Raw genomic sequence first — 21,768 nt, 5'->3', positions numbered from 1 at the left:
GGGTGGGAGAAATCCTTGGGACACAAGTTACTGTGATCTGTTGCTGGCAATGCTCACCTCACACAGGCAGCTTATTTAGAATAACACTAGATAGAAGTTTTCTTGCTGCCATATTAATTCAGCTCATTAGGGTGAAGTTGCATGTTATGCTTAAGCCATACTAAGAGCACTTTAAAATATGAGCATCTGCCTGTTAAAGCTCCTTAACTCACGCTAAGTGTCCCCTGAGCATCTCAGTTATGTCACATCAGGTGAGGGTTAACTGGGCCATGCTACCTAGCTCCCAGTAGACTACTTTCAGTACGTCCCATGGAGATGAAATGAGCAATTTGCAGCCCTCCAGCATCCCAGGATGTACCACATCCAGTATTCTGCCTCTGCCCTACTGGTAGAGCATAGGTGTAGTGTTTCCTAGCCATGCCCCTATTCTAGCAGGAAGTAAGAGCTGTGAAGGCAAAAAACGGTACTAACCCGTAACATGTGAACTCTAAAATTGCTTAGCATTCCACAGATTTCATAGAACCATAAAAAAAGTAGGGCTGGAAGGGACCCTGAGAGGTCATCTAGTCCAACCCCATGCCTGACATGGGATCATTCCCATCTAAACCATCCCATACAAATCCATTGTCCTACCTAATTGGACCAAGGGTGGGCAAAATGGCAGATCTGGCCAGTGGCCAGACTCCGTTTCTCAGCAGCCCCTGCCTGCGTTGCTGCAGCCAGTTTCCATGGAGACTCCAGGAGCAGGGAACCCATGACAGTACTGGCCCAGGGTTTCCATAGAGACAGGCCCACGCAGTGCTGGGAGTGTGTGGGTGTGGCTAGGTGGGGAGCTGCTCTGGGGCTGAGGCTGGGATTTTGTGGCAGTGACCGTGTGGTCCAGAGCTGGGGCCTGGCTGGGTGGGGAGCTGCTGTCATGGCCCTGCCTCTCCTGGGGTCTCTGGAAATCGGCCACAGAAACGCAGGCAGGGGCTGCTGGGAAATGGAGTCCTCTGCAGGCTGAATCTGGTCTGTAGGCTGGACTTTGCCTGCCCCTGTATTAGACAAACTGAATGATTGAAGTGTAACGTGTAACTTTAACTTGGGCTCAAACTATTTCGTTGTAAACCTATGGAGTAAACTCAACTCCGTCTGTCTTTAAGGCTTCCGTACGTCATATTCCAAGGAGGGATGCCCCGAGCTAGCTATGGTGATCGGCACAGCATCTCTGTTATCCATGGCAGCCAACAGATTGCCTTTGACTTCACGTCACGGGTGATAGACTTCTTTGTCATCTCTAATGCAGATCCTGCTGCAGGTATGTGCCAAGAGGGACTTCAACCCTTGAAGGGTTGAAATTTGCTTTTTACGTAAAAACTCTGTGTATAACGAAATAGCAACCTAAATGGAGATGAAAGAATGTTTTATTGAGTTTAATTGTTCAGGCACTTGCAAATGTATGAAAGATGCCTTTGTAGATTAATGTGGAATGCTGGTGGCAGTGAGTCAGCTACAAACTTCACGTATACCCACTAAAATTAAACTGCTTGTCTTAATGTACTAACTAGGAATATAAACACTCAAGTTATTCATGCTGGCTCATGAAACTGAGAGGCTGGATATTGGGCATAACAAAGCAACAAGATTCACTTTTGAATATTGGTTTTAAGCCCAGCACATCAAAGGGGGCTATAATTAAAAGAAACAATCTCACTGGGTGTGAGTGGCATTCTTTAATTACTGTCTGTGGATTTATGACATGAAGCTCCAAGTGGTATATGAATAAAGGGTGAGTTTGGAATGAAGGTCAGTGTGGAGTGGCATTTAATTTATTCTATGGCCAACGTGAATGTTTACGTTTTTAATAACTGTAGAAGCAACTCGGTACTATTGCTTACTCAGCCCCATTCACACATGTGTATCTGCTTCTATTCCTGCTTCCAGTATTGGGCTTTGCTTGTTCTCACAACCTCTTCAGTTACTTCCTTTTACCTGTTTCTCAGTTGTTAGGGAACCTGCTCAACTGTGGCTTCCAGCACATCTGCCCTCTAGGTTTTTTCTGGTGATCTGACTTTTAAGATGGCTGTCCACTTGGTTATTTCAAGCTGGAGAAGCATACATCCATAGTGATAGAGTAATAAGTAGGGATCTGGGTTTCCTGTTTCCCATGGAAAAACGGAGTAAACTACAGATTTTACCTTTTTACCAGAGGCAAATGTGGATTTCTAATTTTACCAGAGATACCCATGGATTTTGCAGTTTTGTGATGAGCCCTCTGCAGGCTGGCAGAATACCAGCCTGCAGGGGGATGGGAGGGAGTGGGAGGAGAGCAGTCAGGAAGGGGACACTATATGCATGTATATGACCCCAGGCAGCTTGGAGAGCAGCTCCCGCAGGTAAGTTGGGGGGGAGGGGATTGAGGCCCCCATAGGGAGGGAGTTGGGCAGGACTGGGGTTGCTGCCCAGCTGGGCAGGGGGGAGCAGGAAGGGGCCATAGTCAGCTCCTGCCGGGGGAGGGGCGCGCATTCCTGTGCGACTGCTGTTCTTCGCAGCACCAGGTTGCACATGCTGGTCTGTGGAGGCCCCAGGGAAGGGCAGCAGGGTAGGAGCCTGAGCCTGATGCAGGCAGCATGTAGCCCTGCGCCCCACACACAGATCTGCAGGGCACAGGTCCCCCTTGCCACCCAGGAGTGTGCACTGTGGTGGGGATCTGACCTCGCCCCTGCCCAAACCTGCAGCAGGCAGGCAGAAGCAGGGTGGGATGGAAGCCAGGTTCTGCTCCATTGCAGCAGCTCCTGCCAGGGGCAGGGGGCTGCAGACCCAGTCCATGGGCCCCATAGCCCTGGCAGATGGAGGTCACTTCCAGCAGGGCTGGGGGAGCAGGAGCTGTGGGTGGGGAGGCATGGAGCATCAGCAGGGCTGTGGGGAGTGAGGGGCAGGAACAGGGCTGAGGGGTTGTGGAGGGGGGGAGTGAAGGGCACCAGCAAGGCTGGTGGGCCTGTGGGTGGGGGTGAGGGGCACTAGCAAGGCTGGTGGGCCTGTGGGTGGGGAATGAGGGGCACCAGCAGGGTGGGGCTTTTGTTTTAAGCACAGATTTTTGGGGGGTTTTATCAGAATTTGCCATTATTATTTTTGTTGTTGTTGTTTAAAATCTTTTTTTATTATTATTTTTTTTAATGGGGGGGGGGGGGAACCAGGATCCCTGGTAATAACAGTAAATTGCAAACCTTTAGGTGCCCAGAGTGGTTCTTATAGGCAACCATCTATCACATATCCCTAGCTTTCTAGGTTTTTTCAGCTTCTGATTTTATCAGGCTTCAGGTTTTAAATGCATATGCTTCTTGGAGAAGTAGACTTCCAGTTCAGGAACCAACCCTGTAGCTGTTGCCCCTTTTCTTCAGAGTGGCTTGAAAAGATTTCTTAACTGCTCTTTACAAAGTGTGACAAACTAACTGAACATTTTCTCAAGCCCATAGACCCTACTTAATAGATCGTGTACTGTAAAAAGGGCTGTGGGGTTTTCCAGGATAGACTAGACCTGAACGTCTGTCTACTCTTCAGACAAACTTTTTTGGTGTTCTCAGGCACTACAGAGATTACACATGTTTTTGCCTTCTTGCAGATTTTTCCTTCATGGCTGTCTGCTCTGCAATTGTAGATGGGACAAAGGACTTAACTCTGGTTATTTCACCTTTGTCAGGACATTGACCTCAGATGTGAGTCAGCAGTTCCTTTTGGATTGAAGTAATTCCACACTTCAAAAGCTTATTTTTGTATTGCCCAAGAACTAAGTCATCCATTAGACTGTGTTTTTACTGGTTGCAGCAGTAGATGTTAGAGGAAGCTGAAGCTTTGAGTACTTTAGACCAGGAAGTTACTTAGTTAAATGAGGGTTCTGTGGTTGGTGAGCTTCCTTGTGGCTGATTGCCTAAGACCGGTGGGTCTGTGTAGCCAGTCTCACCCGCCCTGAAGTGTTACTGACTATAATGGGAGTGGTGAAGTATTAATAGTCTAACAAAGCCACTTAATGCTCACTAGTGTGTTTGTGCATGGCAGCATTGGTGGTAGGAGGTGCTTCTGCCAGTACTTCAATCATGCTGTGGACATTTGCGCAAAAAAATGTGTGGGATGACTCCGTGCCTTTTCTCAATGGTAGGTGGATAGATTTAGGGAAGACATGCAAAATGATATACTGCAGTTCTTTTCTTCCACTCAGAAAGCTCAAAATGACCTTTGGGTCATGAGTATAGTGTTTGCTGAAGATTAGTGGCTTTTGATTCATGCTTAAGTCTTCCTGCACATGGAGCATGGTCTTGTTAATGCTGTACCCAGGTTGCAGGGTTCATGATGCTCATACAGGGTCTGTAGATGTATAATGATACACAGGAGATGTAGTTCCTGCCCCACACAGCTTACCTGAATTGGGTAATAATTACAAATAAAGCTTACTTTTCTTATCTCTTGTGTGTTCTGTCTGTCTGTATGGAGGAACTGGGACACAGAAGTGACTAACCTGGGTTCTACCTCGGGTCCCATGGACAGAGCTAGAAATAAAAGCTGGCTTCTCCATCTCTTAGTCTAGGGTAATGCAGGGAAATAATTTGCCTAAAGTGAGTCCCAATATATAATGTGAATCTTCTAGGATTTGTTTGTGATGAGGGAGGGGATATGGCTAGAAAGCAAAAGGAGAGGACCAGGAAAGGACCTAATGCTGGGAGATTAACTCAGATGGAGTCCTACAGAGGTTTGGCAGATGAAAGCAATGTGGTGCTCCTGACAGGGACAGTCCCAACCTGAGTGTGGATTGTTGCATGTTGACACATTCATTTTTTAAAAAGATTCAAAAACTCTATTAATACTTTGTGTAGAGTTCACCTTTAGTTGTTCAGTCAGTTGTGCCTTGGCTACCTTTTACATGTCGATGCAAAGCCCTGCCTTACAGCAGGCTGCACACTTCAGAAGTTATAGTGGTTTTGGCAGCCGTCGGTCTTAACTTCTTGATTCCATGTGCCAAATCTCAGCCATAAGGCTGTGTTAACAGGATGTATAGCTGTTGCGTATATTATTATGCACTCTCTTCAAAGAAAGTCCAGATGGCTTGAAGCAGGCTAAAAGCAGGGAAGGCTCAGATGGAGGAGAGCTAAAATGTTAAACACTTGTCGTTTCCAAGCAAGGCAGCATTTTGCATAACCCACAGCATTACTGCTTTTAAGCGGCTTAGGCTGATGGATTGAGGTCCTAGTACAGTACTAAATCAGGTCAATGCTGCATTGTATGCCTACCCATCCATCCCAGCCATGGTTACTTAGCAGCACATCAAAGGCCTTTTTTGCTGTTACCCTCCAGCAGAATGGAAAGGAGTTAAACCAGAGCTTTGTCCTATGTGGCTGGTGACTGTGTATGTCTACATGAGATCATATAGTGCAGAGTCTCGGTAACTGAGCTATCTCAGGTAGATTTAATCTAGCAGCAGTAGCCTCTAGCTCTGCATAGCTGTATTGCTTTTTAGTAACTCAACTAGTTTATTTAGAACTGCACGACATCCATTTCTTGAACAAATCTGGTTTCAATTTTGGCTGAACCTGTGAGGGCTACCTCTTAACTAAGGCTTTAGCACATTCACTGCAAGTCATATTTGAACGTCTTAGCCAGAAACTCATGGTATTAAGTTTTAAGCAAGCAATGTCAGCCCAGTGTTTTGTATAGCTATTCACTGACGCATGTTTATGCAGAGAAGCTCCAGGGGGTGTCTTTTAAAATACAGGTCCTACAGGAAGACTCTTTCTGTTGTTCAGACCCTGCATAACCTTTTTTTTGTGATCCAAGTACTTGGAGACATTAAAGCTCTGGTTAGAAGCCAATGAAAAACTAGCTTAACATCTCAATGAATCTTGTTTCCACAGAGTTTGATGACCCCTCTGCAATGGTGGTGCTAGTCGAAGAGGAGCTCGTGGTAATAGACCTAAAGGCTCCAGGCTGGCCAGCAGTCCATCCCCCCTACCTGGCATCTCTCCACTGTTCAGCCATCACCTGTTCGCACCACATTTCCAATATTCCACTGAAGCTGTGGGAGAGGATCATCAGTGCTGGGAGCAAGCAGAACTCTCACTACTCAAATATGGTATGGCAGCTATAACCTTGTACACTTGCATGCATTGGAGAACAGCATCATGCACTTGTGTGCATGTGTAGTCAGCCCTGCTGGTGGCAGGATGCCAGCTGAGATGGGCCTTCTTCCTGCCTGTTGACAGTAACCATTTGGAACTCTAAATCTTGCAATGTTCTCCAGGCTTCATCGGTTTTTAGTAACATCTCGGGAAGTTTCTAGATGTCAGTTCTAACAAGAAAGCTGCTTCTAACCCAGAAGCTTTCTTAAAGAGGAAATCTGGGTTGAAGAGCTACTAGCAGAAAACTACAGTTGAGATTTGGACCTAGCACATTTGTCATAATCCAAACAAAGGCTATAATAGTATAAAAAGTACAGATGCACTTTCGGGGAAGGTCAGGCTTTTCTGCTCTCCCTCTTGATTGTATGGTCTGTTCACATTTGCTGTATGGAAAGTCATGGTGTTGCTTTAACTTCTTTTTAGCTATGGCCAATTGATGGTGGCACCAATTTGGCTCCAGATCCTCCCCAGAGGGACCTGCTTCTTACAGGGTAGGTTACTGTAATTGATAGAAATCAAGTAACTTCCCCCGTATACTCTTCCCTTACTGGAAACAAGTTTCTTGTCATGGGGATGCAAAAAGTTAATTGGATTCTGGAGTTGTTGTCTCTTTGGGGGAGGAGGGGAAGAAAAGGTCATTACTTTATTTTTGAACCTGACTTTTAAAGCTGTGACTAATAATACTGATGTTGGAGCAGACAAGTTGTAACTCGTGCAGTAGGATGTCATCTTGTTTGATTGTTCCAAGAAATTAGTGACTCTTCCTAAGACATAGCAATAAAGACAAGTGATGTCAGTGCAGAGCAATGTGTATGTCAAGGTTTGTCCTCCTCGTGCCTGTGCAAATGAGGAAGAATTTGCAGCATTGCATTGTTTAAGACTGATGTAGCTGAGAGTACAGTTTGGACCTATAACATCTAATCCTGTCAGCTTTGGGGGAACTACCATCAGAGTTAGAATGAGGATGCTCATCTGTCCATAGACAACCGTGTCTGCTTGTCTGTACTGCTCTTTCAAATGGAGTAGCAAGGCAAGGCACCTTCTAAACACCTTGATGGTGGGCTCCTATAGATTTTTGCTGTTCCTGGATGCAGATGGTTTGTAGAAAGTCTGCTGGATAGAACAAGCATTGGCAAAGCTCTGGGCCAAGAACTGGAGTAGCCAGAGGCTACATGTGTGGTGTAATGTTTGGGGGGAGGGTTGCAAACTTAAAGCCGTGTTCCTTCCCTTTGCATGGCTCTGTAACGTGTTTAAATTCTGTGTTGGGCATCAGGCCTCGAAGCTCAATGGGGTACATACTAGTCCAAGAAAGTGTCCCTTTTGCACCTCTAAATTGCTCAGGGGTTTGTAGAAGGACCTGTTTCACTGTTGGATATAGCAAGTATTTTCTGTCCTTAAAGATCCAGTTACCAATCAGAATGTTGAGGTGCTGCTTCCTCTTTCTTCCTGGTCCCTCTTGTTTGATTTGTTGTGAATGGATACAAGCCATAGGCATGACATGCTGCTTGCAATCCTTTCCCATCAGGCATGAGGATGGCACTGTGAGGTTTTGGGATGCTTCGGGCGTTTGTTTGCACCTCCTTTATAAGCTGAGCACAGTGAGAGTGTTCCTCACAGATGTAGATCCCAATGACAATATGAACCCACTGGGTGAAGATGAGTGGCCACCGCTGCGTAAGGTAAGAAGGCGAAATCTGCTCAGATTAAACAACCTGAGTTTGGAGTGTTTTGAGGTGCTGGTGCAGTTAAGTTGGAAACTGCAAGGGGCTGGTGCTGTAGAGACCAGTTTGTGTTAATCTAGTCTCTTTATTTTTTTCCTTTACTAGGTTGGTTCTTTTGATCCTTATAGCGATGACCCCAGGCTTGGGATCCAGAAGATTTATCTGTGTAAATATAGCGGGTACTTGGCTGTAGCTGGTACAGCAGGGCAGGTACTGGAACTATGTAAAACAAGTTTCTGGTGGAGGGTTCATTTGGATGTTTTGGAGGCTTAGATATAATGCAAGGTAGAAATGTACTTGGGTTTGGAATCTGGTGGTTTTCCTCTGTGGGTTAGGCTTTATCCTCTTGGTCAACTGATCTAGTATCTGGGGAGCAGCAAATGTGTTAGGATGACTTGACCTAGAGTAACCAAATTTAGCAGCACAGGTTCTACCTACTAACATAATTTAAGTGAAGGAGGGTGGCAAGAGGGGGAGGAGGGATAACATTATCACTGAAACTTTGTCCTATGGTTGGTGATTGGTCAATTAAGTAAGGAAGGCATATTCCAGCTCTAAAGAGAGAGGAGAAATCTGTAGCTTTGAGTAACTGAGTTGGCAAAGCCAACATTAGAAATGTGTCCTTATCCCCTTAGGTGCTGTTGATGGAACTGAATGATGAAGCAGCAGAGCATGTGGTGGATTATGCTGAAGCAGACCTACTGCAGGACCAAGAGGGCTATAGGTGGAAAGGTCATGAGAGACTAAAGGCCCGAGATGGGTCTGTCCGACTTGAACCTGGTTTCCAACCATTTATTTTGGTCCAGTGTCAGCCACCAGCTGTAGTCACATCACTGGCCCTTCACTCTGAATGGAAGCTCGTGGCTTGTGGTACAAGCCATGGCTTTGGGCTCTTTGACCACCAGCAGAAACGGCTAGTCTTTGTCAAGTAAGTCCTTCCTGGTGTAATAGGGTACTTCCTAGGAATAGAACTGCCTCTCTAGCTCTCCAGGAAGTTGAATTTACGTGTTGGTACTTTCATGTTTTCTGGGGAGCAGCTGGTACAGGGGAAAGGCCCTGATTTAAACTTGGAATGAATGCACCATGTTGTCTGCTTGAGCACCTTCCTTCTGTGCTCGGACATCAGTTTACATAATTCAGTTTTATATAGCAACGGTGTCAGCCTGGCAGAATAACTAACTGAACAAGTGTGGCAATTGCTCTCATCTTAGATGTACGTTGCATCCCAGTGACCAGCTGGCCTTGGAAGGCCCTCTGTCACGTGTGAAATCCTTGAAGAAGTCCCTCCGGCAGTCATTCAGACGGATTCGTAGAAGCAGGGTGTCCAGCAGGAAGCGACGAGCCGGTAATATAGCAGAGGTGAGGTGATGCCCTTTTGGATACTTGGAGTACCAGCAAAGAATAGGGTGTTATCATTTGTATATCATTCTGATCTTGGTATAGTCCTGACTAGACTCCACAAGGCTATGCAGTTATTTGTAACCTTCAGTCCACCTGTTATACCAAACACTAATGGGTACAATGGGCAGCAGTATTTTTGCTGCTTCTGATATTGGTACCATTTGAGTGAAACACCACCTCACTAATTTCATGTTTTAAGGTGTCTCTGGCAAAACCCAGTCTAGGTAGTTGAGTCTGATACAAAACACAGTATTGGTAAATGCAGGAGTTTCTTCCTTCTCTTGCTTGCTTCTGCCAATGCATTCTCTCCTTCCTCCCCCACCTTGTAAAGAGGTGCTGGGGATGTGGAGATGTTGGCTTTTCTCAAAGTTAAATCTTCTTCCCCAAAGGAAGCTTGCCCTCTGTTTCTGTAATGACTTCATGAGAGCCAAGAGCATTCCAGGCGTAACTTTTTGTTATGCTTAGTCAGTATTGGGGAAATGTAGAGATGCTCCATCTGAGGGGCTAAAAACTGAGTCATCTTTATATTGGATTCAAGCAAACAGGATTTGTTAGCCAGGAGACACAGGGCTCATAGAAGAGATGTGCTACATCTGAGATCCTCCAAAACTTGCTGTTTCTTTGTGAAGGTGCAAGAGGCCAATGCCAAGTTTGACCAGGCTGCATTGCAGGAGATGGAGCTGGCTCCAGTCCAGCGGAAGATAGAAGCACGATCTGCAGAAGACTCGTTCACTGGCTTTGTGCGCACCTTGTACTTTGCTGACACTTTCTTGAGAGACAGTGAGTAGAATGAGCAGTGCTTGTCATTCAGATGCAACTTTTAACCCTACCTGAAAAAGAGTGCAGTAGGCCAGGGATACCCAGCACTTCCCTTATTGTGCTTCATGCAGTGCTGAAACCTTTCCAGAATGCAGGTCCATCAGTTGGTCAAGATAAAAGTAGAAGCCCATCTTCCTATGAAGCTTGTGTAGATGCAGCTACCTCTACCTTAAGTACTGAGTTCCCTGTCTGCTTAGTGGCCCCCATGAAGAACAGGATACAGTTCTCCTTAATCTTTATAGAGAAAGCATCTGATCCCAAGCTGATGCTGTACTTGAATTTCCCTCTGATGGTGTGAGCATACACATAGCGAAAAGCAGACAAGTGGGCAGATGTAGAGCTGACATAGTATGTTACAGAATGCAGCTTTTAGTTCTTGGAGATGCATCGCACTTAGGGCCTTTACTCTTGTTTTAGGTTCCCGCCACTGCCCTTCCTTGTGGGCAGGCACCAATGGAGGCACAGTCTATGCATTCTCTCTGCGTGTTCCTCCAGCAGAGCGGAGGATGGATGAGCCTGTGAGGGCGGAGCAGGGTGAGTGTTGCTTGCTCATGGAAACGCATGGAGCTGTTCTAATGGGATTCAGGGGGCAACTAATAAGCTGCTAAAATGCAAAGCTACTGGCTGTAAATAAAGAACAAGAAGACCTGGAAACATACTTAAAGTTGTTGGTGCTAGGGGCTGGGGTTATATTTTGACAAGCTAGCTAAGAAATTGACTCCACTGTTTTCTGAACCATCTTAGTTGCAGTTCCCATTAGGTTGCTGGTGAAGATGGAATCCACATTCTCTGTCAACAAGCCGTGTGTGCAAGCCCATCAAATGTGGCTTGTTTGGAGATGTGGGCCCCCTTTGTGTGTGCTGTGCTTGCCTGCATCTTGCTAGCTGGTAATCCCACATGCTGTCTTCTCATTTTGTCCATCTAGCCAAGGAAATTCAGCTGATGCACAGGGCTCCTATTGTGGGGATACTTGTCCTAGACGGGCGCAGCGCTCCTCTCCCAGAGCCACTAGAAGTAGCCCATGACCTCTCAAAGAGCCCAGATATGCAAGGCAGCCACCAACTTCTTGTGGTCTCTGAAGAGCAGCTGAAGGTAAACACATGACCCACATGCAGTTCTTGTATGGCACCGCCTCCTTTATGGAAGGCATTAACCAGTGAGGGGGATTTGATAAGTCTTCAGGTACCTGAAGGGTGATTTATAGAGAGGATGGAGATGGGCTCTCCTTTAGCTGTAGAGGAGCCAGGACAAGGAGCAGTGACCTCAGGCTTCATCAGAGGCAGTTTTAGGTTGGAGATTCATTGTCAGAAAGGTGCTCTTAAAGTGGTCAAACGTTGGAACAGGCTACCTAGAGAGGTTGTGGAATCTCCGTTCCCTGGAAACTTTTAAGAGCAGGATGCACAAACACTTGGCTGGGAAAGTTAAATTGGGAACGATCTGGCCTTGAGCTGGGGGCTGGACTAGATGACCTTGTGAGGTCCCTCTAGCTCTACTTCTCCTACAATCTTATTACTTGGGGGCAGATTATTTTGGTAGTACCTAGGAACATCAGTTGAGTGTACAGATGAGTGAAGGTAACAGTCTGTCCTCCACAAAGCTGACAGATTTGGTGTCAGTTCACAGCTGGGAGATGAACAGACAAATGGAAGTGGGAGTTCAGCATGAAAATGCAGATGGAGAATGCAGGAGTCTTTTCTATATTGGTTTAGAGCTCTGCGGCTAATTTTAGCAGCTGTCATTAGGAAATGCGTTTAATTCTGCAGATAAAAAGTGGCAATGGGGTGGTTCAAAAGGAGACAGCTGGGCCTGCTGATCCTCAAGCAGTTTGAAAATTCCTCTCTGGAGCTAAAATCATTGTTTGATGCTCCACAAAAGGAGAGTGGGCTCCAAGGATAACTTATGGTTGACCCTGCTTGGCACTTTAAAGTGGTAAAGGTCAGTAGCCAGCTTCAGTGCAGTTTTTCCCTATATTCTGTGATTGTGTAGGAAGGAGGGTGAGAGACCAGGATATCTGCTTAAATGGGTCTGTGACTTGAGGTCTTAATTTGCTTCCAGTAAAGTCAGTGGTGAAACTCCTGTCGCAACCACTGGGAAATGGAGCAGGCTCTGAAATTTGGGATCGTCCCTGGCTGCATTTGTGCTTGCTCTGGGTCTCATTTGAAGCAGGAAGGCAAACTTGGACTCTGATTTCACTGCTGTTTCCTGATGGGCAAAGATGTGCTGTGAATAAATGCATTGTACAAGCCAGAGGGAACAGCCCTGGCCTAGGTTGGGGTTGTTGGCATTTCCTGGGAAAAAGTATATCGTGTGATTTGTTTCTACCGGCAGGTATTCACACTGCCCAAGGTGAGCTCCAAATTGAAGCTCAAGCTGACGGCCCTGGAAGGCTGTAGGGTACGAAAGATGGCAGTCGCTAACTTTGGCAGCTGCCAAACTGATGACTACAGTGAAAACAACCTGACCGTCCTGACTAACCTTGGAGACATTCAGATCATCTCTCTGCCCTTCCTCAAGTTACAGACACGCTACCCCTGCATCCGCAAGGAGGATGTCAGCGGCATTGCCTCCTGCGTCTTCACTAAGTATGGCCAAGGTATTGGCACAGTCATTGAAGGCCTGCCTCTTGTGTCCTCCTGACATTTGTTCCATTGTTTTTTAAAATGAGTTTGGGTTGTAGGGTTCAGCTTCTGTAACAGTACCACTGCACAGAGCATGGGTGCATCAGTCTATCCATTCAACTTCAGCAGTCATCAGTCACCAACTTACCAAGCAGCAGGGAACTGGCTCCATTTTGGTCTGTAATTTTTTTTAGATGCCTTCATGAGATCTCTTTTTTTTTTTTTTTTTTTAATCTTCATGTCATGCAACACTGCAACATTGTTGGTCCGTTAGACAAGGGTATTGCTATTCTCCAAAGCCCTACTGCTTTGGACTAGCCAAATCCAGAAAAACACCTCTTATTTGGGAGTAGAGGACATCTAAATCTTCTGTTCCTTTTTAGGTCTTGAACACATTCTTGCTCATGAATTCAGTCCCCAGCAAATGCCCTTTTGCTCCTCCCCTGCAGGTTTCTATCTGATCTCACCATCAGAGTTTGAGAGGTTCTCTCTTTCTACCAAATGGTTGGTTGAGCCCCGGTGCATCATTGATGCTCCAGAAATTACAAGCAACAATCACTTGCATAACACCTCTGGCATGGAGCATACTGGAAGAAGATCCAGGTGAGCCCCAGCTGTAAAGCTTTGGGTGGCTGTGTCATGCCATTCTCTTTCCCTGCTTTAGTCTCACTGAAGTCAAAAGTTGAATACACTATACTAACTTGTTTCATTTGGGGTGAGCTATGCTATGCTGCAGTCTAAGTTGTTTTTTTTTGTAGGCTGGCTTCTTCTCCAAGTGCTCTCTCTTGAGATGAAGTAGTACAGAGTCCTTGCTTCTCCCAAAAAAAAAAAAAAAAAAAAAAAAAAAAAAGGGGGCCAGTTGGGACTGTTGAAGTCTGTTAATGTCACTTCCAAGCAGATTAGCACAAGGTAGCATAACTTTCTCTGACCTTTTGCCTACTGGCTGCAGTGCACAGGGAATATGTAATGAAGGGTCGGATCGGTCTGGTCTCTTCACACTAGGCACTTTGAATCAGTCTTAAAATCTAAAAACACTCTTGCTGATGGCACATCATATCTTTCCTACTACCAATCAAGTAATCCCCTTATGAGTGTGGTGTTAGACTGTATTAGTTTGCACCCTTTTACTTTATTGATGTACCGTAGTATATCAGGCAAACTGGATTGTTGCTTTGTAATCTGACCCTTCTTGGTCTGTAATCGTAGACCTTTCTTGGAAGCGATGGTGAATTGTTCTCCAGAACAATAGGGAAGTTGTCCAGGAGCCAGAACCCCCATGTCCCCAGCATCCCATGTCCTGTACTTGCTCTGCAAGCACCTCTTCATTAGCACATACTTTGTTCTTCTTTCTTAGGGAGCTGGGCAGGAGTTCTGGTGACACTGGAGAAGATGGTAAGCAGAACATAAGTACACTTAATTTAACAGAGTGATATGTAAATATTTTAAAGCTTCTGCTACCATTTCCCTCACTGAAAAAACAGTGATGGGTTTGGTGGTGGAGGGACGAGAGGAGATATGAAGATGAATTGGATGTGGATTTTCCGTGGTCATATCAAAGTCTAACACTCGAGATGCTCTGGGCACGCAGCTTTGCGTGTTAAAATATCTTATCATTTACAGTCTGGAGATGGAAATGAAGCACAATCTGTGCTGGGAGGAAAGGGCTGAGGGAGTTGCTAGAAAGCTCTAACTGGACTTTAATACAATATTAAATCTGTTTCTTGTAGACTGTTTTGCAGTGGCCATCATCATTGTGCAAGTGTTTATTGACAAACAGCTGTATGTAAACTTTTTTTCTTCCTTTCAGAGAGGAAGTCAGGGAGGCTGATGGAACATGCCTTACTAAATGATGAAAGTGAGTGTGATCAGCTATTCCAGCTGGCGGGACAGGTGTACATTTGGGTGGGAGCAACGTGTGGTCTTCTCTAGAGTAGGAATGAAGGGTTTTACTCAGAGGGTGGTGGTGGACGGGTCATACTCGACCTGGGGGGAAGTGGGCAGCGGAGTCCCCCAGGGCTCGGTCCCGGGGCCTGCACTGTTCAATTTCTTCATCAGCAATTTGGACGACGGGGTGAAATGCAACCTGTTTTAAATTCGCTGATGATACCAAAATTTGGGGTGAGGTGAGCACACTAGTAGGGAGGGAAAGACTGCAACAAGACCTGGATAGGTTACAGGAGTGGGCCACCTGCATGATCTGGGGACTACAGGGCAGACCCTACATTGAAAGACTGCGGGACCTAAACCTGTTCAGCCTTCACAAGAGAAGGCTGAGGGGGGTCCTGGTGACTGTCTATAAACTCACTGGGGGGGGGACCAGAAGGGTTTAGGGGAGACACTGTTTCCCCTAGCACCCCCTGGCATGACAAAGAACAATAGACACAAATTATTAGAGAGTAGGTTTAGATTAGACATCCACAAGAACTACTTCACAGTTAGGGCGGCTAGGAGCTGGAACCAACTTCCTAGGGAAGTGGTGCTGGCTCCTACCCTGGGGATCTTTAAGAAGAGGCTTGATGACTACCTGGCTGGATTCAAATGAGTCCAGCCCTTTCTCCCGCCCAGGCGGCCGGTCAGACTTGAAGATCTACAAGGTCCCTTCCAACCCTACTTCTGTGATTCTATGATAAGATGTCATTAGTCCTTGTAGTTTGGCACACTTCAGGAGCTGCAGCTGTATGATTCCAGTGTTGGTACCAGATTTATATTATGGATTGATTAAGGGCAAGGATATAGACAGCACATCCTGAAAGAAATGCCTGCCTGCTTTCATTGCCCCAATATACAAAAGGAGTTTTGCTTTCCAGCAGCAAAGCCAGCTGGAACTGGCTGCCTTCCTGGACCTCAAGCAAGTTGGTGTTTGCAGCACCCCCTCTGGCAGGCAGTGCTGTGCTCCAGTGTGTCAGCCCAGCCAAACCTGTGCAGGGTTTGTGTTGCAAGCTAGTAGTGTGGAAAGGGCAGTAGTATTTCAGAATATGACAGAAGGGTGGGGTGATTGAAAACCTGATTCTTAAGGCAACAGTGAAGTATTTGCTCCTCCATCTGCACAGCAACTGCTCACTGCTTTGTTTGCTTTCCAGAAGTGCTGAAGGAGATCCAGAGCACGCTGGAGGGGGGAAGAAGGTGAATACCCTGTGATCTGCTCTCCTCTTTCTTATGGGCTTAGGGAGGGAGGGCACTTTCAAGGAAAGCAGGGAGAAGACAGCGCAATGGCTGATCCTGTGGCACACTAGAATTGGATTAAATGCCTCTTTAAGCCAGCTGAGACTCTCTCCTTTCCTTCATGTTCTCCCTTGAGGTTTTAAGAATAACCCTTTGTCTCTTTCTCTCTGAGAAGAAGAGGAGATCCCATTCCCATATACCAAAGAAGCAGGACTCTGAGTACTCGCATACAGGTTTCTATTCACATCAACCCATGCTAATCTATAGACAGGTCAAATGGGCTTAGGTGGTTCAAGATGGGACTCTGGAATTCTTATCTTGGCTCTGTGCTGTCACTTGGACGTGTCACTCTATCTCTGCTCTCACTCCCTGTCTGGACAATAGAGATAAGTTACTCCACAGGTGTGGGCTTTTAACTTGTGTCCAGAGAGCATGACAATTTTCAGGTGACAGGGGCTACAGGTGGGCGGACAAGTGACAGTTACAGCTCATGCACAAAGCTTTAGTGGGATGGGCAACCGCTGGTGTGTAAGGCTCCATGGAGAGGATGGGTGAGTGACTTATATGCTCTGCGTGCTTCCTCTGGACATTGCCTCCTCTTCTATCAGCAGCTGGGAGTGGATTGGACAATCGTTTATTGCAGTGACTGATTTTTATTTTTTTTTGATCTCTTCTCATTACAGGAGTTATACAGAAAGAAATTCGGCAAGAAATCCCGTAGGACATGGGCTAAGTAATGGAGGAGGTAGGCAGAGTTGAGGATTTTTGAGCTGTGCAGCAGGCAGCAAGAAGTGAAGGGGCAGCATTTTTAGCTGGAGCCTTGTGTTGATATGACATACTATGGAATACAGTGCACTACAGATTGGAACACCTGTTATTGGGTGGGAATTTGCCGGCTGTCTAATATATCCTGCCGAAGCGCATGAGCAGCCTACATGCTGAGTGAAACTTAGATGTGCAGCACTGGTACAGGATGATATGATAAGCTTCTCTTGAGATATTGCATCTCCGCCCTGTTGAAGAGCAGGTGAAATATTAGTTATTTCTCAGCACTAAGAGGTTGAGTTCCTTACTCTTGTTAAGGGCTCCTGATGGGCAAGCTACTAGTAGAGAGGGGCTTATTAGCTGGGGTATCTGGGCATATATGGTACTCCACTCCATGTCACTTTTATCTTCCTCTGGCCTTATTCCCTTGCAGCCACTGCTTTGAAAGAACCCCTGAGCAGCCAGTCTACTTAAACAGGCTTCACTGTTGTATCATGTGCTTTCAAAATGTCTAAGAGAATAGTCTCATTGCAGGGTACATGTACATGGCCAGAGTAAAAGCACATAACAAACACTGATCTGATGTGGGTGTGGGGCCAGTCTGTCTTCTAGGGAACTTCTGGTAGCCAGTGCTTGGGGTCCATGACCTGGGGAGGCCTGTTAGATATGAGTTGATTTTTGAGATGCAGGGCCAGATCAGGTTTTTGTTAGTTTTGGCAGATCTCTTCTAACTTGCATCTCTGCCCTTTCTCCCTGAAGCAGATTGACCAGAGTTCATCGAGGACTTTCTGGCATTGGTGCACGTGCCACAACACTACTGACTGGGGAAGCCGTCCCTGGGGGAGGGGGCCACCACTGCTCTCTGCACAGAAGGACACAGAGGTGTGACTCACTCACACAAGCCTGCCTCTGCCGCTCCCTGTAGTGCCTCACTAGAGACATCTCCTCCTGTCAGTTGGCCTTACATGCAGGCCAAAAGCAGGTCTCTGGGTCTGACCTCTCCTCCCCATCCCAAGCTCCCCTGTGTATGTCTAACTTTTTTTTTTTTTTTTTTTTTTTAATGTTTGCACAATTCTCTTCTACTGGGCTCGGTTTTAAATTATGACTGCCTTGGGTGCAGAGTTTTCACACGCGCACACGGTTACCTCCAAGTAGTGGAAGATTATTTTTTGTACAATTTTTTTAATTGGATTGGTGGTTCAGTTTTAAAGGAAACTTATTTTAGAAATGTCCTTTTTAAAGAACATGAATTTAATTGATGTTTTTAATCCCTGTGGCTGCTGGAACCGGTCTCTGGAGGTATTCCGGTTCCGTTTGTTACGGTACTGCTAACGGTTTTTATGGACTCGGGTAGACTATTTTTGTAGCCGTTCAAATTGGAGGAAAATTTTAATTGAGCTTGATTTTGTGTTTCAACACTACATTGCTCTTTTTGAAATAAACTCAACTACCTTTGTGGTCAAGGTCTGCTCTGGTCTCTGTGTCACTTTGCTTGGATTAAATTGGTAATTCCTTTGCATGGTGGTAGAAGGTTGGCTTCAGAGACTGGGGACTCGGACACCAGCCTTTCCTAGCTGAGCCAACATTCATCAGCGCTGGTGCCAAGCAGGACTTCTGTCAGTAGTCATATTCTGTATTTGCTCATGCATTTTTGACCGTACATCTTCAGGGGGCCCAATTTCTATCTAGAATTTCCCAGTTGTCCTTCTTGTAGGAAGGAGCGAATCCTGGAAATTGTGTGTGGTTCAGTATTAGAAGCTAAGCAGCAGGGTTATACAGAACACAGCCTGCTGTGAGCCCTGCAGGAAAGCTTTACATAAAAGCTCATGCTATCTTTCCCTCCCTATCTAATATTGTAAGGCTTTGGGTTTTTTTCTTGCCTACTTCACTTTTCTGCTGGTGGGTGGCACTGATGGGGATGGGGAGGTGGTGTATATGATTCACTGTCCCTGGAATAAGCTGTTCCATCATGCCTGAATCATACAGGTAAGAAAGGGACGTTGAGTGGTGCATTCTGGAGGCTGAGTGAAGGGCTATATTTTCACAGTGTTTCACACTTCAGCCATGAGTGCTTATAAAATCCTTCCTGCTCCAGTTGATGGAACGAATCTGCTTCAGATGCGCCTAGGTGAGCCATCAGACTTCCTGGTTCTGGGACTGAATACCTACATTGGAGGCATTAGCTCCAGGAGCTCTTCTGTAGCCCAGGAGCTCTTTCTGGAGCAGGTAGGTAGCTATGAGCAAGTATTCCTTAGCCCTGTGCTCTGGGGCTCGCCTTGCTACCAGCTAAGTTGACTCATCCAGAACTATTACAAGAATTCCGTTTGGACGTATCCCTGCTCTTGTGCAGTCTTGCAGGACCTGGATCTGCTCTGAAGTGTTTTCCTGGATGCTCAGCATGTGGGAGTTCAGACACCTACACTGTTTTTTGGGACAGATGGAGCAAAGCTCTTCAGCTCCAGTGTGGTTGGTGGGACAGGTGCTATTGTGGGGGGCTTAACATATAGATAACTACAAAGACTCTGGTCTCAGTCATCTTCTGCTTGACATGCACATTGCTCTGCTTGTGCCACTCAGCCACTTCTTGCTCTGAAAATTATTCTTTCTGTATCCCATTCTGTACAGCCCTCCCACTTAGTGCTTTGTGCCCAATCAGCTTCAGTTCATCAGCTGGGTGCTAGTTAAGGAGCTGCACAAGAGCACCCTCAGCCATTACCAACAGCAGCAGCTGCTATGCTTTTGCACCAAAGCTGGAAGCTGTACCGTGCAGAGTACTGCATCGCAGCTGGAGAATCTGCTAGAAACACTAATGGGAACAGATCTGCTTCTCCTGGATCCTTTCCTGTGCACTACCGGGGCTGCTGCTCCCTGGACAGTGTTTTGGTGCTATACAGTAATGGGACTTCAAGGGAATCTTGTAATATTAATGCTTGGAGTAGTAAATCCAAGGGTGTGTTGCTCTGGAGACCGTGCTTGCTGAAGAAGGGCTGTAAAGGAAGAAACTGCGTACTGTCCCTGTTTGTAGTATTCTCTAGCAAAAGCCCATGTAGGAGTGGTTGGTTAGCTCACTTCCCCATCTTGGCTACTCTTTGTTTCCCTGTTTCTATTGTTGTCAGCACTGTCATACCAAACTAGAGTCTCCTTGTGTGAATGTTGCTCAAGCATGCACAAAGGTGTGTCTGCCCTGAACAGCTTATGTGCACTTGACCACAGTAGCTTCTGTGTAGTGCTTCTGCTTTATGCTCCTCTGGGAAAACCCTGTTTCACATGTGGTTTTGTTCAGTTCCTGAAAATGCTCTCCCTATTAAGTCTCAGAGTCTGTCGGTACTAGGGCTAGTGCTGTAGGAAATGAAACCAGCAATTATCAGACCATCTGGTTTCTGGCAGAGCACAAGGTAGGGTAAAGTTTATGTTCTATCCTGGATAATCTTCATCCAGTTCGTTGCATCTGCCTAATACTTCCTACTTGTATTACTGATTGGGGAAGACTTCTACAGGATGAAAACAGATCTTGAAAGTCTGGTAGAGAACAAGACAGAACTCATTTAAAAAGCCTGAAGAAGACCATATGAAGCATGTCTGTGATTGCTTTGTAATACAATAGTGTTAGCTGGCCAGGAGATAGGGTATTAGCCTAGACCTTGTAAGACCCAGGTTTAAATCCCTGCTCTGCTTCTGACCTCCATTTGTGAGCTTCCAGTTACTTAGTTTCCCATTTGTACAAATGGGATGCCAACAGACAGACATCATAAGGACAAATATATTGAAGACTACAAGGCACTGATACAGTAAGAAGCTGTATAAGTACCTTGGATACATGGTGAAGCTGTTTACTGAGGATTGTATCACTTTCCAGGTTTATGTTGCATTATGCTGTATCGCTCTCCAGGCTTATGCTGCATTAGAGCACAGGCTGTCTCTGAGATTCCTTCCCAGTGGTATGAATCCAGGATTTGATGGAGATGGACTTGGTGTGGTCCCCTACAGGCCTTGTTACTCTATAATGCTCACTTTTCTCAGTGTGATGGTGGGGAGCACTGGGCTATGTCTAGGTTGAACTGTTCTGCTCTTTCTAAGCCAGGTTGGGGTGAGGAGGGGAAAAGGGCTGAAGAAAACAGTGAAGTCCATAACAGCAGCCTGTTTAGAATAGTGCAGTCCTGCCTCTGCCGCAGCAAGGACATCCCCAACCCACCCACTTTTAAGACTAAGGCCAAAAACAGTCTCTACCAAAGGAGGAAAGGTCATGGCAATCAGCAGCAGCATCTTCAGGAAAACAATTCTTAATTAAATGAGGTTGGAGTGAAGGCAGTCCCATGTACTCCTATTAGTCCACATACAAATTAGGTCCCTTAGCCTGATGGCGGGGAAGGGGGAGAGATGGTTGTTCATCCCCCATTCTCCATAGAGGTGGAAGTAGGGCTGCTTCAGTTACTGCTGCTAACCCTGCAGCCAGAAGGGCCTTTGTCATAAAGGGCCCAGCAGGAGCTGGGATGAATATGCCAGTGTTGGGGGTGAGGGCGATGAAGACCTGAGCTTCAGTGCACCTCCCTGGCTTCACAGCCCCAGCTGGGGCATGTTCCAGATTTCACCCACTTGTTCAACAGGAAATCTCCACCTATTCCTCCCACAGTCCTCTCTCCACCACTATAGACATGTTCCTTTGCTCCCTCATGCCCCTATAGCTTTTTTTTTGTGAATAAATCATATCCTCCCTGGTGTGCCTGGTAGGGAGAGTTATGGGCAGGTGGGATATCCTAGGCTGAGCCATGCAAGCAGAGTGCCAAGAGCGATCCCTTGCTCTTCTAGTTCCAGGGCTTTCTTAAGGCCTTTTGGACACCTGTGACCTAGATCTTCAACAGGAAAAGGCTTGGGGTTAATCTGTTCCCAGACATTACTTCCCTGGGGAAGCACATGGAATCCCCAGTAGCTCTTTAATTAAATCACATGACTTTCACTGAAATCTTTTGCTCCCTCACCTTTGCTTAACTGAAACCCTGGCAATTGCTTGGGAACAAATTGCCTCCATAGGCTGCTGGTCTGAGTGAGGTTTGCCTTGCAGAGCTAGAAGTGGTATTACTTGAGTGCCTCTCTGCCTCTCTTGAAGAACCTGTTTGTGGGAGGACGGTTGTTCCATGC

General features: G+C 46.2%; 1 protein-coding gene across 8 annotated transcripts in view; it reads left to right on the top strand.

Annotated features, from left to right (window-relative positions):
• LLGL2 (LLGL scribble cell polarity complex component 2) overlaps positions 1–18,095 on the top strand; it is a 45,275-nt gene extending 27,180 nt beyond the window's left edge. For 6 of the 8 annotated variants that reach the window (XM_090060449.1, XM_090060446.1, XM_090060443.1 and 3 more), the window contains 17 exons: positions 1,143–1,297; positions 5,883–6,100; positions 6,570–6,637; positions 7,672–7,825; positions 7,973–8,077; positions 8,503–8,795; positions 9,079–9,226; positions 9,898–10,048; positions 10,505–10,621; positions 11,013–11,179; positions 12,416–12,680; positions 13,155–13,308; positions 14,060–14,097; positions 14,513–14,560; positions 15,786–15,828; positions 16,551–16,612; positions 17,392–18,095. In XM_090060449.1, coding sequence (XP_089916575.1) covers positions 1,143–1,297; positions 5,883–6,100; positions 6,570–6,637; positions 7,672–7,825; positions 7,973–8,077; positions 8,503–8,795; positions 9,079–9,226; positions 9,898–10,048; positions 10,505–10,621; positions 11,013–11,179; positions 12,416–12,680; positions 13,155–13,308; positions 14,060–14,097; positions 14,513–14,560; positions 15,786–15,828; positions 16,551–16,612; positions 17,392–17,399 — 2,194 coding nt within the window. In that variant the 3' untranslated portion in view covers positions 17,400–18,095. Of the gene's footprint in view, positions 1–1,142; positions 1,298–5,882; positions 6,101–6,569; positions 6,638–7,671; positions 7,826–7,972; positions 8,078–8,502; positions 8,796–9,078; positions 9,227–9,897; positions 10,049–10,504; positions 10,622–11,012; positions 11,180–12,415; positions 12,681–13,154; positions 13,309–14,059; positions 14,098–14,512; positions 14,561–15,785; positions 15,829–16,042; positions 16,101–16,550; positions 16,613–17,391 lie in introns of those variants that run through there. The other 2 variants (XM_090060450.1, XM_090060451.1) reach the window with 2 other exon arrangements.
• Positions 18,096–21,768: the final 3,673 nt, after the last annotated feature.

The sequence above is a fragment of the Crocodylus siamensis genome, chromosome 8 (genome assembly GCF_052110815.1).
Source record: "Crocodylus siamensis isolate JL-2025a chromosome 8, ASM5211081v1, whole genome shotgun sequence".
NCBI lineage: Eukaryota > Metazoa > Chordata > Crocodylia > Crocodylidae > Crocodylus > Crocodylus siamensis.
Note: the sequence above shows the minus strand (reverse complement) of the source record. Positions and strands in the feature narration are given on the sequence as shown.